At 54.3% G+C, this 12,311-nt stretch overlaps 1 protein-coding gene across 5 annotated transcripts; it reads left to right on the top strand.

The window, feature by feature from the left end:
• Positions 1-5,653: 5,653 nt before the first annotated feature.
• On the top strand, positions 5,654-10,961 carry TSPO2 (translocator protein 2). 5 transcript variants are annotated; one of them, XM_065039090.1, is made up of 4 exons: positions 5,654-6,198; positions 8,615-8,821; positions 8,934-9,072; positions 9,948-10,961. In XM_065039090.1, exons 1-4 carry the CDS (start codon positions 6,107-6,109, stop codon positions 10,128-10,130), a joined length of 621 nt encoding a protein of 206 aa, XP_064895162.1. In that variant the 5' UTR covers positions 5,654-6,106; the 3' UTR covers positions 10,131-10,961. The 5 variants fall into 5 exon arrangements, with proteins under 5 accessions (XP_064895162.1, XP_005513787.2, XP_064895163.1 ...); XM_005513730.3 differs by lacking the exon at positions 5,654-6,198 and adding an exon at positions 7,064-7,334; XM_065039091.1 differs by lacking the exon at positions 5,654-6,198 and adding an exon at positions 7,065-7,219.
• The last annotated feature ends 1,350 nt before the right edge of the window (positions 10,962-12,311 follow it).

The following is a 12,311-nucleotide window of genomic DNA, read 5'->3' as shown; positions in this document are numbered from 1 at the left end:
GCATAAAGAGCCAGATAGGTAGAAAAATCTGCTGCTGAAGGTTGCTTTGCCATCCCTGAAAAATAGTTGCTTTGCAGCAAATACCGCGGGGACGAAGAAGCTGCCATAGGAATCTGCTGCGTGAGCAGCTGCCCAGCCCGCCCAGAAGTTAGGGATCTGATCTGTGAGGTGTCCACACCTCCCCGGCAAGAAACAGCAAGGATAGGAAACTGCAAAGGAAAACTCTCTTACAGAAGAGTACAACAGGATCCTCAACTGCCATAAAACACCCCAGCAAGTGAAAGGGAATTGCGAGTTCTTATCACAAAAGCTCAACACGCACAAGACAAGGAGGTGCTGCCGCTTCCCTGTGCTGGGATGGCAACACCTCTGTTAGCGAACAACCGCAGCTGAGCACGCGGGGCGCTCGCCTTGCTGAGCAGAACCAGGCTCGGCACACAGAAGGGAACTGGGGCTCCCCCGGTTGTCACTGCCCTGTGCGTTTCCCGAACAGCAGCCCAGTCGCAGTGCTGGCCGCGTCCCTGAGCTCGCCCCGAGCCGCCCTCCCTGCCGCACCTTTGCTCGCACACCCCGCGCTGCTCACCTGCTGCCCCACCCCGGCAGGACCCGTCTGGGTGCCGGTGTCCCCAAGCTGTTCCTGCCGGTACCACAGGGCTCCAGCAGGGCCTGCGACAGGGAACAGCAGCAGGGGATGGGGGACAGGGTGGTTTAACAGCACTGATTGGGATGGGACAGCTGGGACTGTGTGCCACGCTAATGAGCATGTGTCTTGTTAATAGGCACAGACACAGCACACCTGTGCTAATGACCCCGGTCTGCAGCCACTTCTGATGCCTTCCAGCTCCAGCACAAGGCACACAGACCCCGCTTTTGGGGCTGGGGTTGCCTCCCTCTGGAGCCGCAGTGTCCTGGTCACTGGTTGTGCTGGGAGGCAGCCGGTGACCATGGCAGGGCAGGGGAGATGCTGTCCCCATCACTCCTTGCTGATGAACATGAGCATCCTTCCAGTTCCCTGTCCTGCCCTTGATCCCGTCTGTTGTGGAGGGAGCGGCTGGGCCGCAGCAGGATCTATGGCGGGCGCAGGACTCTGCGCTGGAACGGAGGGGGCGGCCCCACACAGCTGTCACCGTTCTGCCAGCTCAGCGATGGAAAGTGACTCCACAGCTCCATGTCATCGCAAACAAGTCTGTGTGTCCAACAGAGCAGTGACAGCTCCGGGCCACCCCCTTCAGCGCCCCGGGTGCTGGGTTTGCAATTCCTGCCTCCAGTGCCCGTCAGTTAAAGGGAGGGAGGGGACCTGCAGGGCAGGGTGCCTGGGGAGATGAGCGGGGACCAGGGGGAGCCGGAGGGTCTGAACCCAGGCCGTGCCTGTTTTCTGCAGCACTAATCCCATGGAATGTGCATGGGAGTGTTGGGAGGGCAGAGGAGACGAAGGCTCCGGTTATAAATTGCTGTAGAAAGAGTGGGGGCTCAGGGTTTCCACACAATCAGCCAGTAGCAGATTAAGCATCGGAATCTAAATAAATATTTACCCTCTGGTTCCTGGACTCTATAAATAGGTGCGTGACACAGTTGCCAGTTGGTGCTTCAGGATCGCTGCAGTGAGATTCGAGCAAGTTCAGAGTATTTCCAGTCACATAATCTCGCACGTACCTGGCTGACCTGGCACTCTGCACACAGACCCACAGAAACACAACCCAACACAACCCAACCCAACACAGACCCGACACAACCCAACATAAACCCAACACAAACCCGACACAACCCAACCCAACACAACCCAACACAAACCCAATACAAACCTGATGACATAACCCAACATAAACCCAATACAACCCCCACACAACCCCACGCCAGCAGAGCTGCTGAAGCTCCATCCCTTGCTGTCTGTGCCTCTCTGTGTGAGCATGGGTTAAACTTTAACAAAAGAGAAATGGCCCTAATTAAAGAGCCAGCTGCTCCCATAATCCACTTTGTGTCCTGCCCCAAAACCAGATCAAGCTCCTAATTAAATTATTAAAAAAAAATTAAGGCCACTATTATTGAAGTATTTGCCTTTGGCCATTCAAATAGGATTGACCCTAAACCAGAACCCAAGACCTGGTGGCAATCTAGATCTGCTATTTGAGACAAGTACCTTATAACTAGAACTGGGTTAAACTCAGAACCACCCAGAGTTTTGCGGAAATAGAGGTTTTTCCAGTTAATTTCCTGGATATTAAACGTGAGTGGGCAGGAGCTGGGAAATCACACTTGCTTTTATCATCTTCATTTCTTTAATAAAGCCCTTTGCTCCCAGGCAGGTTCCCCTCCCTCGGCGGGTGCGGGACCCCCAGCCCTGGCCGAGCCCCGCACACGCTGCCCTGGATGTGGCAGGGACACTGTCCCCAAGGGCTGTTTATCTCCCATTTATCTCCTGCACCGACTCTGTCTGGGATCCCACGTGGGACCCGGCTGCACGGGCAGCAGGGACACCCGCAATGGGCCGAACAGCTCCCAGCAAACCGCTTACGAGCCACGGTTTGTTCCACCCTGCGAACCGGCAGCCTCCAGAGCCTCCTCCAATTGATTCCTCATTCCCAGATCTCCCTGCCTTTCCCTGAACAATCTTCCTGAATTGTGGTCCGGGCAAACTGGAGATACGACAACCCTGGAGTTATATCTGCACTGTGGGATGAGCTCGTTCCCGCAGACGCAGCCACTCCGACACGCATGGAGCTGGTTGAGCTCCGCTCTGCTTTCCTGGCAGTCACACAGCTTTCGGGTCAAAGCTGGAGCCTGTCCAGGCATCAGGAGCTCTGGCAGAGCAGTTTCAAGGCTGCACTCAATACACCGTGTAGACGTCCGCTGCTCATCCGGTGCTGCGGGAACACTGCAGTAATTCGGTGCCCTGGGATGGGTCTCTGCTGTGAATGAGGAAACTCTTCAATTACAGTCAGAACACCTGATTCAGCACAAAGCCAGCAATAAAGTCAGTTTTGTACTTAGAACACTCATTGAAGGAGACCAGACCATACCGCTGCCTTTATACAAGTTGTGTTTCCAATTCAGAGCCCACTCTCTCCAACAGCGCCCTCTTATTTGCCTGAACCACCGCTCTGCCTATCAGCTTGTTCACCAGAATAGTCCAGGGGAGTTCTCTGGCATTTTCCAAGTGCTGATCGTGCTCGTCTGGGGGGATTTACACCCGTGATTTAGGTGGTGTTGTTCTACACTTACTCTGCAGAACCGGCCCCAAAGGTCAGGACGCTGAAATGGATGAGGTCTGCGCGGCCCGGCCGGCGCCTCGGCAGCTCACGAGCAGCACGACATCTTCCGCGGCCCTTTTTCCTTGCGATCTTGCAAAAATCTGTAGCTAAACAATGACAACAGCGGTAATGACTGTGGCTCAGCTGCATGTCCTTAAAAACCAAAGCCATCCTACCACCAGGGCACCAAGCACCATCCTGCCCCAGGAATAAGGGGCGTGAGTCCCCTGGAGCTCACCAGTCGCTGCCTGGTGCTGCTCTGAACCCCCAGTTCGTTACCTGAACCACCTGGAAATATCTGGGAGATTTTCTGACAGTTGCAGAGAACCCAGCTGAGGGTCCAGGGGTGACCTGCTGCTTTTTTGACCCCTTGGGGAGGTAAACGCTGCCTCCCAGTTCCCAGCTGTCCCCAAAACCCCCGCAGGAAAACCCTCTCCCCAGAGCCTTCCCGAGGGGTGAACATCGCGCCCTCACCCCAAAGCCTCTCCGGCTGGAACTCCGCACCAGGGAGTTTAGGGCACATCAGCACATGAAAATGGACTTGATTTAAGTGAGAGCAGCGCTTGGAACTGCAATAGCTTTTCTCAATTAACTCTGCATGTGGGAAAGACCTTGAAACACATTTTAAATTACTCTATTAAGGCATTATAAAATCCTTGGTGAACACTATTATTCTGGCTCCCTTTAAACCTGATACCCCAATCTGACATTAATACAAGGGTTGCGATCATGACTTAGTAAGACAGAACTAAGCAGCTGGGTTGACAACGCTTAACCCACCGCAGCGCAACGCCCAGCCAGGGGCTTTGTACCGTTTCTGCAGGACACGGGTGCCGTGGGTCAGAATCAGCGCTACCAAGTGCTGTGGTAAAGCCGGTAGTACTGGTCCTGGTAGTTGAAGGCAAAATTTTTTATGTCACATTAGTGCTGGGCTGGGTCTGTGCATGCGGTTAATTAAAGAGGCTCAGCTAGAGAGTGATAATTCGTTAAGCTGCATAACTTAATTGCTCACAATCATCTTCCTGTCCCCAGACTAAGCTGCTCCTGCCATGAAAGCCGGTGTTGGACTCTGTCCGTTAAGTTTATTCTTTGGCTACAGAGGTGCAGCCTGCGGGCGCCGATAAGACGGAGCGTTCCCCCGCGGTTATCGCGCGGCAGCTCCGCACACCAGCTCTGCTGCCGGCAAACGAGCAGCGCTGCGGGGGCTCCAGCAGCCACAATTCCCCTCGGAACTCAGCCTGACCACTCGGCTCCGAGCTGGTACGGACAGAGCCCTGCGGGACACACAGACCCGGGGCACAGGCACCAAAGCCTGAGCCCTGAACCACCGAGGAGCCTTTTCTGCTTCACTTCACAACGGAGTTTGTTCCTGTGATCAGTTATAATCAGCCAGGAAGGAGACAGGTGCTGTGCCTCACAGCAGGGCCAGCGCCCCCGTGCACGGTCCTGCAGGCAGCGTGCTCAACACACCGAAAACTGGACTTTAGTCCTAAAAAAGGTGTTTTGAAATTCCCTCTAGTGGAGAGAGGTCGGCAATTCAGGCTCAGCGGGCGACCCACATCCCCTGCCCAGCGCTGCCGCCGCTCACGGGGCAAAACCAAGGGACAAGCTGGGTATTCCTAGATATTGTCCAAAAATCTTGTTTCAACATATCTGGGAATTTTGTAAGACAGGATTTTATTCATTACAAACACTGCTAGGGGAAATTGTTGTATTGAAAAAGGAGAGGTTTTCCCGTGAGCGCCGCAGCTGGCAGGAGCGAGCTGCCCGGCAGATGTGAGGGCCTGGAGGTCCCTCCCGGCACCGCCGTGGCCTCGGTGGTGGCTCCGGACACGCTCCTGCTCCCACCAGCGGCACCAGCCAGGACGACGTTCCTGCCGCTGTAAACCAGAGAAGCTCCGGCGGCTCCCGAGGAGCGCGGTGGATTTATGCCGGAGCCGACCCAGCATCTCTGTTTTCAAAACTAGGGCAGATTGACACATGCTGGTTTTCAATAATATATTCAGGTTAACAGGGCTTTTATATTTGGGCAACTAATCTTGCAGAATCTGAGAACCTCTTGGGACAATGTGCAAAGGTTGCTAAGAAGAGGAAAACAAACACGGTTGTGTAACTCAGTTCTGTGTCTTCTCTTCCATGAGAACGCTGCCGCCATACAGCAGCGATCTGAAACCCAGCAGTAACGTTACCGTAATGATCAGCAGCATACCAAGATCGAGTATAGAAATGATCTCCTAAGAGGTCGTTTACCTCACCTTGTATCGCTGTAAAGTGATTCAAACCAGAAATATTGAGACATCAACTTGTGGTAACAGAGGAAAATGAACGTTGTGCTAGAGAAGCCTTTCCGGCACTGCGGGACTGCTGGCGCAGGGTGCTCACGCCGGGGACACGCAGACACGCCTGTCTCCGTATTTAAACTACCGGTCACCCTGGTCCCAGCGCGGAGCCCCGGCCAGTGCCACCAAAAGCTGCTCCCAGGCTGGTCCTTGTCCCGCGCTCCCTCTCGCGTCCCTCCTGCCCTCGGGTGCCTGCGGACGCCTCCAGCTTCCTCCTTCACGTTTGTTATTCATGCAGCATCACCCCCCGCTTCACGGATTTACCGAGATCTTCTTGATTTGACCCTTACTTTTCAATTCTTCCGGCATATTAGGCTCTAAAATAGCCTGGGAATACAGCTGCTCTATGCCAAGCAAACCAGTAATCACGGGTTTGTGCCCAAGCCCAGGGAAGGAAATACCACCAACTAAAAACTGTGGGATTTCTTGCTTTCTGACCAAGTTGCCACAGCGCGGTGACGGCAACACTACCGGGCAGCCTGTGTGACGGTCTGCGCGGCAGAGACGCGGCTGACTGCGATGGAAACCATCCGACCCCATGGAGGAGCTGCATCGCTGCTTGACAGACGTTTCCAACCGCAAATAGCAACCGACTCCAAAGGGATTTGCAGGTGGCTACTGCTTGATAAATGTGCACCGCATCTGTTATTGCAAAGTGGCAATTACGCTCTATAAGCACAGCCCCGCAACAGCAGCACGCGGCTGACGCTGGCTGCAGATCTGCCCCTTCACGCTGCCTTTTGCTTGCTTTCTCCTCCCACAGAAAGGAATTTCCTTCTGAGCCCAATAAAACAGAAGCTACCATTGGTTCTGTGTTATAACAGTAATATCACGTTCTGCTAGGAACCAGCAGCTCTGCCTGTGCCCGTGAAATGCAGGTAATGACCCAGAACCGAAGTAAATTAGAGTTTAATTTCCCGTCCCTTGCAGACAGCTCACTAATGGAAATTGATTTCTAGCTTTTTTCTGTTCTCATTTAGCGTGCTGGTGTAGTGTCTTTATTTCAGATCCAAGTGGTTTCCAGCGCATTTGAGCCCAAAGGCCAGTGTACAGGCAACCACCAAAAGATCCCGGTTAATCAGTGTTGTGTTAACCATGGGGGACTGGCATGGTAGGGACATCCCTGTCCCCACATCAGGCTCCTTCTGTCACCGACTCTGGGACAGCCCCTGAGATGGAGCAAATCCGCAGAGTTCCCATCTGTGCAACATGTGCACAATCCTGCCGTTGTGGACCTGACCCCTTCCGCACAAGCTCTTGTGCAGTTATCACGTTCATTCGTAGGTGACACACTAACTTGTACCTTTGCACGCCCAGCGCGCTCCCAGCCCGATAGAAATGAGACGCTTGTCCCCACACCAAACCTGGAGCCCCGGATGTCACATCTCAGCCGTGTCCGGGCCCAGGAGCCGGTCCTGCCCCCGCACAGTTGCTCAACCACCCCAAATCCCCTGTAACTCTTCCCAAACGTGGGCTCGTTGTGTAATCTGATACCGCCACCGCGCGCCCTACACACCCTTTTTCCCGCTATTTAGGTAAAACTGAGCTGGCAGTTGCTTCGTTGCACAGCAGCAGCAGACGCAGCGCTGGCCTCGCGTGTCCAACCCCTTTTCTGTGCAGCACTAAGAGCCGGTAAGGTTTTTACAGCTCCTACCACGTTACGGTGTAACAGCCGTGACAGTTGGGTTGTTTTCGACCCCCGGTCCGTTCTGCAGCCCGTCAGCCTGGTCTGGCACCTACAGAGGAGGTGAGAGGACGGAAAAATGTACTTTTCCCGCTTTACTTTTCTGAGGTGCCATGGAGGAACCAGAACTCCGCTGGAGCTGCTTTACGCTGTAAAAGCAGACTAACGGCTATTGTTTTGCTCAGTGTTCGGGTGACTTTCTGGTTCCATAGACAGTTTAATAGCGCTACAAATTGTCTGGTAAAGGAATTGTTCGTTAGGGGTGCTGTCTGGGGTATTCGTCCCTTAGTGATGTGTAAATTGGCATGTACTGCTGGCGTGTGTTTCTGAAGATGAATGCTTTGTGATGTGATGATCATAATAACAATTAGCACAGGCCATAGCAAGGCTTCTCTCTTCGTGCTTTGCTAAACCCTGGTCTTGCCCGGGTGCATTTGGTCGGCTGTGTTTTGTGCTTACACCGGCAGCACAAGACTGCTCTGTGCCTGGAGAATCTGCTCTCTTCTTCCTGATGAGCACTAATCTGGGTTTAATTGCTTGGTGGATCAAAGGGGCAGGTCATACAGAGACCAAAGGAAGGAGAAGACGGGCCGGTTCCGAGCCGCAGTGCAGCTGACGGCTGGGTGTTGTCTTAGCACGGCTGTCTCATGTGGGAGAACCATCTCATCAGCAAAGTCACTGTTCCTTCCTTTTAAGCAAGAGGAAGACGGTGGGCAAGTTAAGAAACTCCTCTTGTGCCTCAGCTCTCGGAGGGGGGAACCCGGCTCTGCCTTGGGCTGCGGGGAGCGCTAAACCAGGTTCACTGGGCGCTTAAAACCTGCTGCAAGGCTGTGGGCTTGTTATAGATCTCATTTAAAATAGAGACCCGTGGTGGAAAAGCAGATGAATTCAGAAGGATTCTGGGCATGATCCGCCTGGGTCTGCGCGTTCAGAATAACGTGCAAGGCAGAGATAACGGCTCTGGCGGGACGCGGGGCCGGTGGAGCCCGTGTGCTGTCTGACCGGGCACCGCGCGGGGAGCGATAAAAGGAGCCGCGGTCCTGCCTTCTAACAGGACAACCGCCCGGGCTGAACCCCGCCACGCCGGCATCGCACGGAGGCGGGAAATAGCAGCGGGGAGCTTTGCTGGGTAGATCGAGGGGAAAATGTAACCATGACATATAATTACCCCTATTCCAGAGATGGGGAGATGGGCAGAGAGGAGCCAGCAGCAGAGCTGAATGCAACATTCAATATTTACCTTCTGCCTTGCAGACTAAAATGGAATTAAAGAAAAAGCTTGAAAGATCAAAGTAGGAAAAAAGAGTCCTTTTAAAGTGCCGATTATTGCTTTTGTCTTGCAGCAGGCACAAGGCTACGTCAGGCCACCGAGGAAGGATGTGGGCTTACACTGTTGGTTTTACCGTCCTGCCTCATGTTGGAGGTTTCCTTGGCTGGTTCATTAACCGCAAAGAAATACCTGTTTGGTATGAGAAGCTGAAAAAACCTTCATGGTGTCCATCCCGCAAAATGTTCCCTGTGGCTTGGACCGTCCTGTACACGGGCATGGGGTGAGTTCCGCATCCCGCTCCCCCCATCCTGCTGGTTCTGACACAGGGAAGAACAGACATTTCAAACTCTTCTGTCCCACTGCAAACCCCTACTGTGTGTTTGTCTCCACAGCTACGCCTCCTACCTGGTGTGGAACGAGCTGGGGGGCTGCAGCAGCAAAGCCATCGTCCCCATGGGCCTCTACGGGGCTCAGCTGGCCTTGAACTGGGCTTGGCCGCCCTTCTTCTTCGGTGCCCGAAACCTGCGGATGGTAACGTATCCAGCAGCCCTTCCCCTGCTGGCAGCTGGTTCGCTGGCTCCCCTGCCTTGGGTTTTGGGGCTGTTTGGAGGTTTTTCTAAGTAGCATTGTGCAATTGTAAAGAGAGCTGCAGGAAGAGCTTTTGTTCAGACACAATTGGTGCTGCCCCTGGCTCCAGACAATGCTATCGGTGCCGTCCAGCCCTCGCCTGCTCCTGCCGTGCCGATAGCTGCCCCGCCAGCGCGGCGGAGATCGGGGAGTCAACAGTCCCGCTGCTGCATCTCCCAGTTAAGGGTTGGGGTGCGAGATAAGTCCCCTGGGAGTCACACCCTGTGCCACGAGCAGCCCGCTCAGCATCCCCGGGGACACAGGCTGCGAGGGGCTTATCGAGCACATACAACGCACTGCAGAGCCCGGGAGAGGACACGCGAGAAGGGGCGGCACAGCAGAGCACGGCTCGTGCTGTGTTCGGAAAGCACTTCCCTGAGCTGCCAGGGCCCGGAGCTCAGCGGGGTGCAGAGTGGGGCTTATGTTTCCACCCGAATTGTGTCACTCTGTGGATGAAAGGTACATTTAGAAAGTTTGTTAAGTGATAATAGTACTAACACGGGCATGTTTCTGTTCTGTCTGCATAGGCATTAGCAGCAGAAGGCAGCACTGATCATCATGAACAGTGTATTAATTTGCAGAACACAAAAATGAACAAAAAAACTAACAGTTTTGGCTCCTGGTGTGGTGCACTCAGGTCCCACCGATTCAGAGCCATAGTCCTGGGGTTCTGGATCACTCCGGGTGACTTTTGGGTGCTAAAGCTCCCCCATTGCTGCTCCCCGTGGCTGCCGCGGTTCCCGGGGGCCAGCAGCAGCGTCACTCTGGTCTCTGCGCAGGCGCTGATCGACATCCTGTGCCTGGACGCGCTGGCCATCGGCACCGTGTGCTCCTGGTACCGCATCCACAGGACGGCCGCGCTGCTGCTGCTGCCCTACCTGGGCTGGCTGGCCATGGCCACCTGCCTCACCATCCGCATCTGGAAGGACAACCCTGAGCAAAAGCCGGGAAAGAGTGAATAAGAGCCGGACAGACACGAAAGCATTTTCTCAAACTAAACTATGCTGGTGTGAACCAAGACCCAATGATCCGGGGGATTCATTTTGGGACAGTGCCGCCTCCTCCCGCCTGCACCGTGGTTGTGCAAAGGGAAGGTTTGCACCCCGCGCCTGTGTGCTCCTGTACAGTAACCGTGCGCCCTTAACCTGGGCACTGTTTTCTCCAGCACTGTCGAGGTTTGGGGGCTACCGCCGTGCAGGGCCCTTAGCGCCTCCAGGTCAGATTCCATTCGCCAAATTAGGATCTCATGATCCCAGCATAATTCAGAGCAGAAATCCTGGACGTCCCTCGGAGCCGCTGCCATTCCCCCAGGAAGCAGCGCTTGTTCACACATGTGGTAAATCCCACCTCCTGGGACCAAACAAAAATGCCCTTCGCTCACACACACAATTTTTTAAGAACTTTTTTGCTATTTGTGCTGTTGCTTCATTTTCATGTATCACCTGGTTTGCTCTTTACACCATTAAAGTTTTAACTGCCAGCGCCTGAGCAAGCAGCGATCTGTCTCGTTGTGCTCGGGAAGGAGACGGGGCGCTCTGGCTTCTATTTGTGGAGTAGGAATGATTGAGGGCACCGTCGTGCCTGTCGTGCCCTGGAGAGCGGGAAGGCAGGAGAAGGGGCCGAGCGGCTGCCAGCCAGCCCTGCTCTGCGCTGGGGAGATCCCACTGAAGCTGGTGAGTGACTCTAGAGCCGGTTTCAAACCTGCAGCGTGTTAATAGCATTTCCAAATATAAATACCTCCCTCCCCCCACCTTTTTTTTTTTCTGTTCAGATAAAGGAAAACCTGGAATTCCGAGTAACAGAGTTTTTGTCTTTTAATGCTTTCCCTCCCCATTTCCCAACCGGTGTGATTAACCGACTTGTTCTTCATTTCAGCTCCTCTTCCTTCCCGCCCACCTCTAAGTGCACCAACTGCCTCTTTGCTACTTGCGTTTTCCTGCAGGCAGCAAAAATAGCAAATGTTCCTACATGTAACAGACGTAACAGCTTGAAATCAATTGACAAAGTTGAATTCAGCAAAGCACCCTCTTGTATGAATATTTAAAACATCATTTAGTATATTGGCTGTTTGAACAGACACGCTAAAAACCCTTGCATAAAAACAACTGTAACGGTGGGAGATGCTCGTGGCCACGCAGCCGCCACTGGGTCCGGCCGTGGGTTGCACACGGACCACGGGAGGAGGAGAAAGCCAGCACGGGCCAGTGCCCGAGCCCCAGAGCAGCGAGAGATCCGGGTTGTTACAAGGGGTGAGGTTTGGAGTGCGAGTGACAAAGGGATGTCAGCGGGTCTGCTCTGCGGGAGCGCGGGGCTCTCCTCCCTGGCACGCACCACCTTCCTGAGGGGCTTTTCCTCCTTTTCCCCAGGGCATCTGGAAGGAGCGCTGGGGGGTTTTGCTCGTTCCAGCATCCACAGGCAGAACAAACCCCCTTGGGCGCCACGCAAGGTGTGTGTGCAGCTTCCCCTAAACCAGCTTATGGAACGGACACCACGTCCCACCCGGGGTCAGGGACATTCACAGCCCCGGCGGGACGCGTCGCGATCCCCATGGCTCACGCGGTGACTCAGACAGAGGCCGCGCATTCGTGGCAGATTTCACGGGGTCGTGGCATTTGGAGGGAAGAGCCACCTCCCAGACGACCATGTCCAACGATGATCCCTCTCTTCAAACTTCAGCCAGAAAGATGCATTTGATATTAAACTGATCATTACACTTGATCTCAGCCCAAAGGGCACATCTCAGGGCTGCTGGATACGCAATATTTGTGCACAAACAAACTCTCCCTGCCTTTCAGCCCAGCCTCTTTTCCTAAGCCTTGTCTCACTCAGTGATTTACCAGCTGTTCCAGAAAACACTCTGCATCAGTAGTGAGGAACTTTAATTGATTTGCTGATGTCTGGAGCTATGTTGTTAATAAAGCACAGAGTCAAACGCTAGAGAGGATTTGCTGCTGAGCGCATGTGCGCTGCGGAGAGCCGGCTCGGGCCAGCAGCTCTCCCCGCCGCCCTTCGAGAGCGTGGGCTGGTGTGGAACATAAATTCCTGTGGCTTCCAGCGCCCGCAGCGTGGCTGGGCCGACCTTCCCCCGAGCTGCTCCCACTGAAACTGCAGCACAGCCCAGCAGGACAGAGGCCATGCTGCTC

This window comes from Columba livia, chromosome 22 (assembly GCF_036013475.1).
Source record: "Columba livia isolate bColLiv1 breed racing homer chromosome 22, bColLiv1.pat.W.v2, whole genome shotgun sequence".
Taxonomy (NCBI): Eukaryota; Metazoa; Chordata; class Aves; order Columbiformes; family Columbidae; genus Columba; species Columba livia.
The sequence above is the reverse complement of the archived record's forward strand: the minus strand, read 5'-3'. Positions and strand labels throughout refer to the sequence as shown.

Coding starts and splice junctions, on each gene's coding strand:
- TSPO2 (XM_065039090.1), top strand. CDS start 6,107: ATGGAAACCATCCGACCCCATGGAGGAGCTGCATCGCTGCTTGACAGA. Junction 8,822..8,933: donor GTCCTGTACACGGGCATGGG/GTGAGTTCCGCA, acceptor TTGTCTCCACAG/CTACGCCTCCTACCTGGTGT. Junction 9,073..9,947: donor GTGCCCGAAACCTGCGGATG/GTAACGTATCCA, acceptor GTCTCTGCGCAG/GCGCTGATCGACATCCTGTG.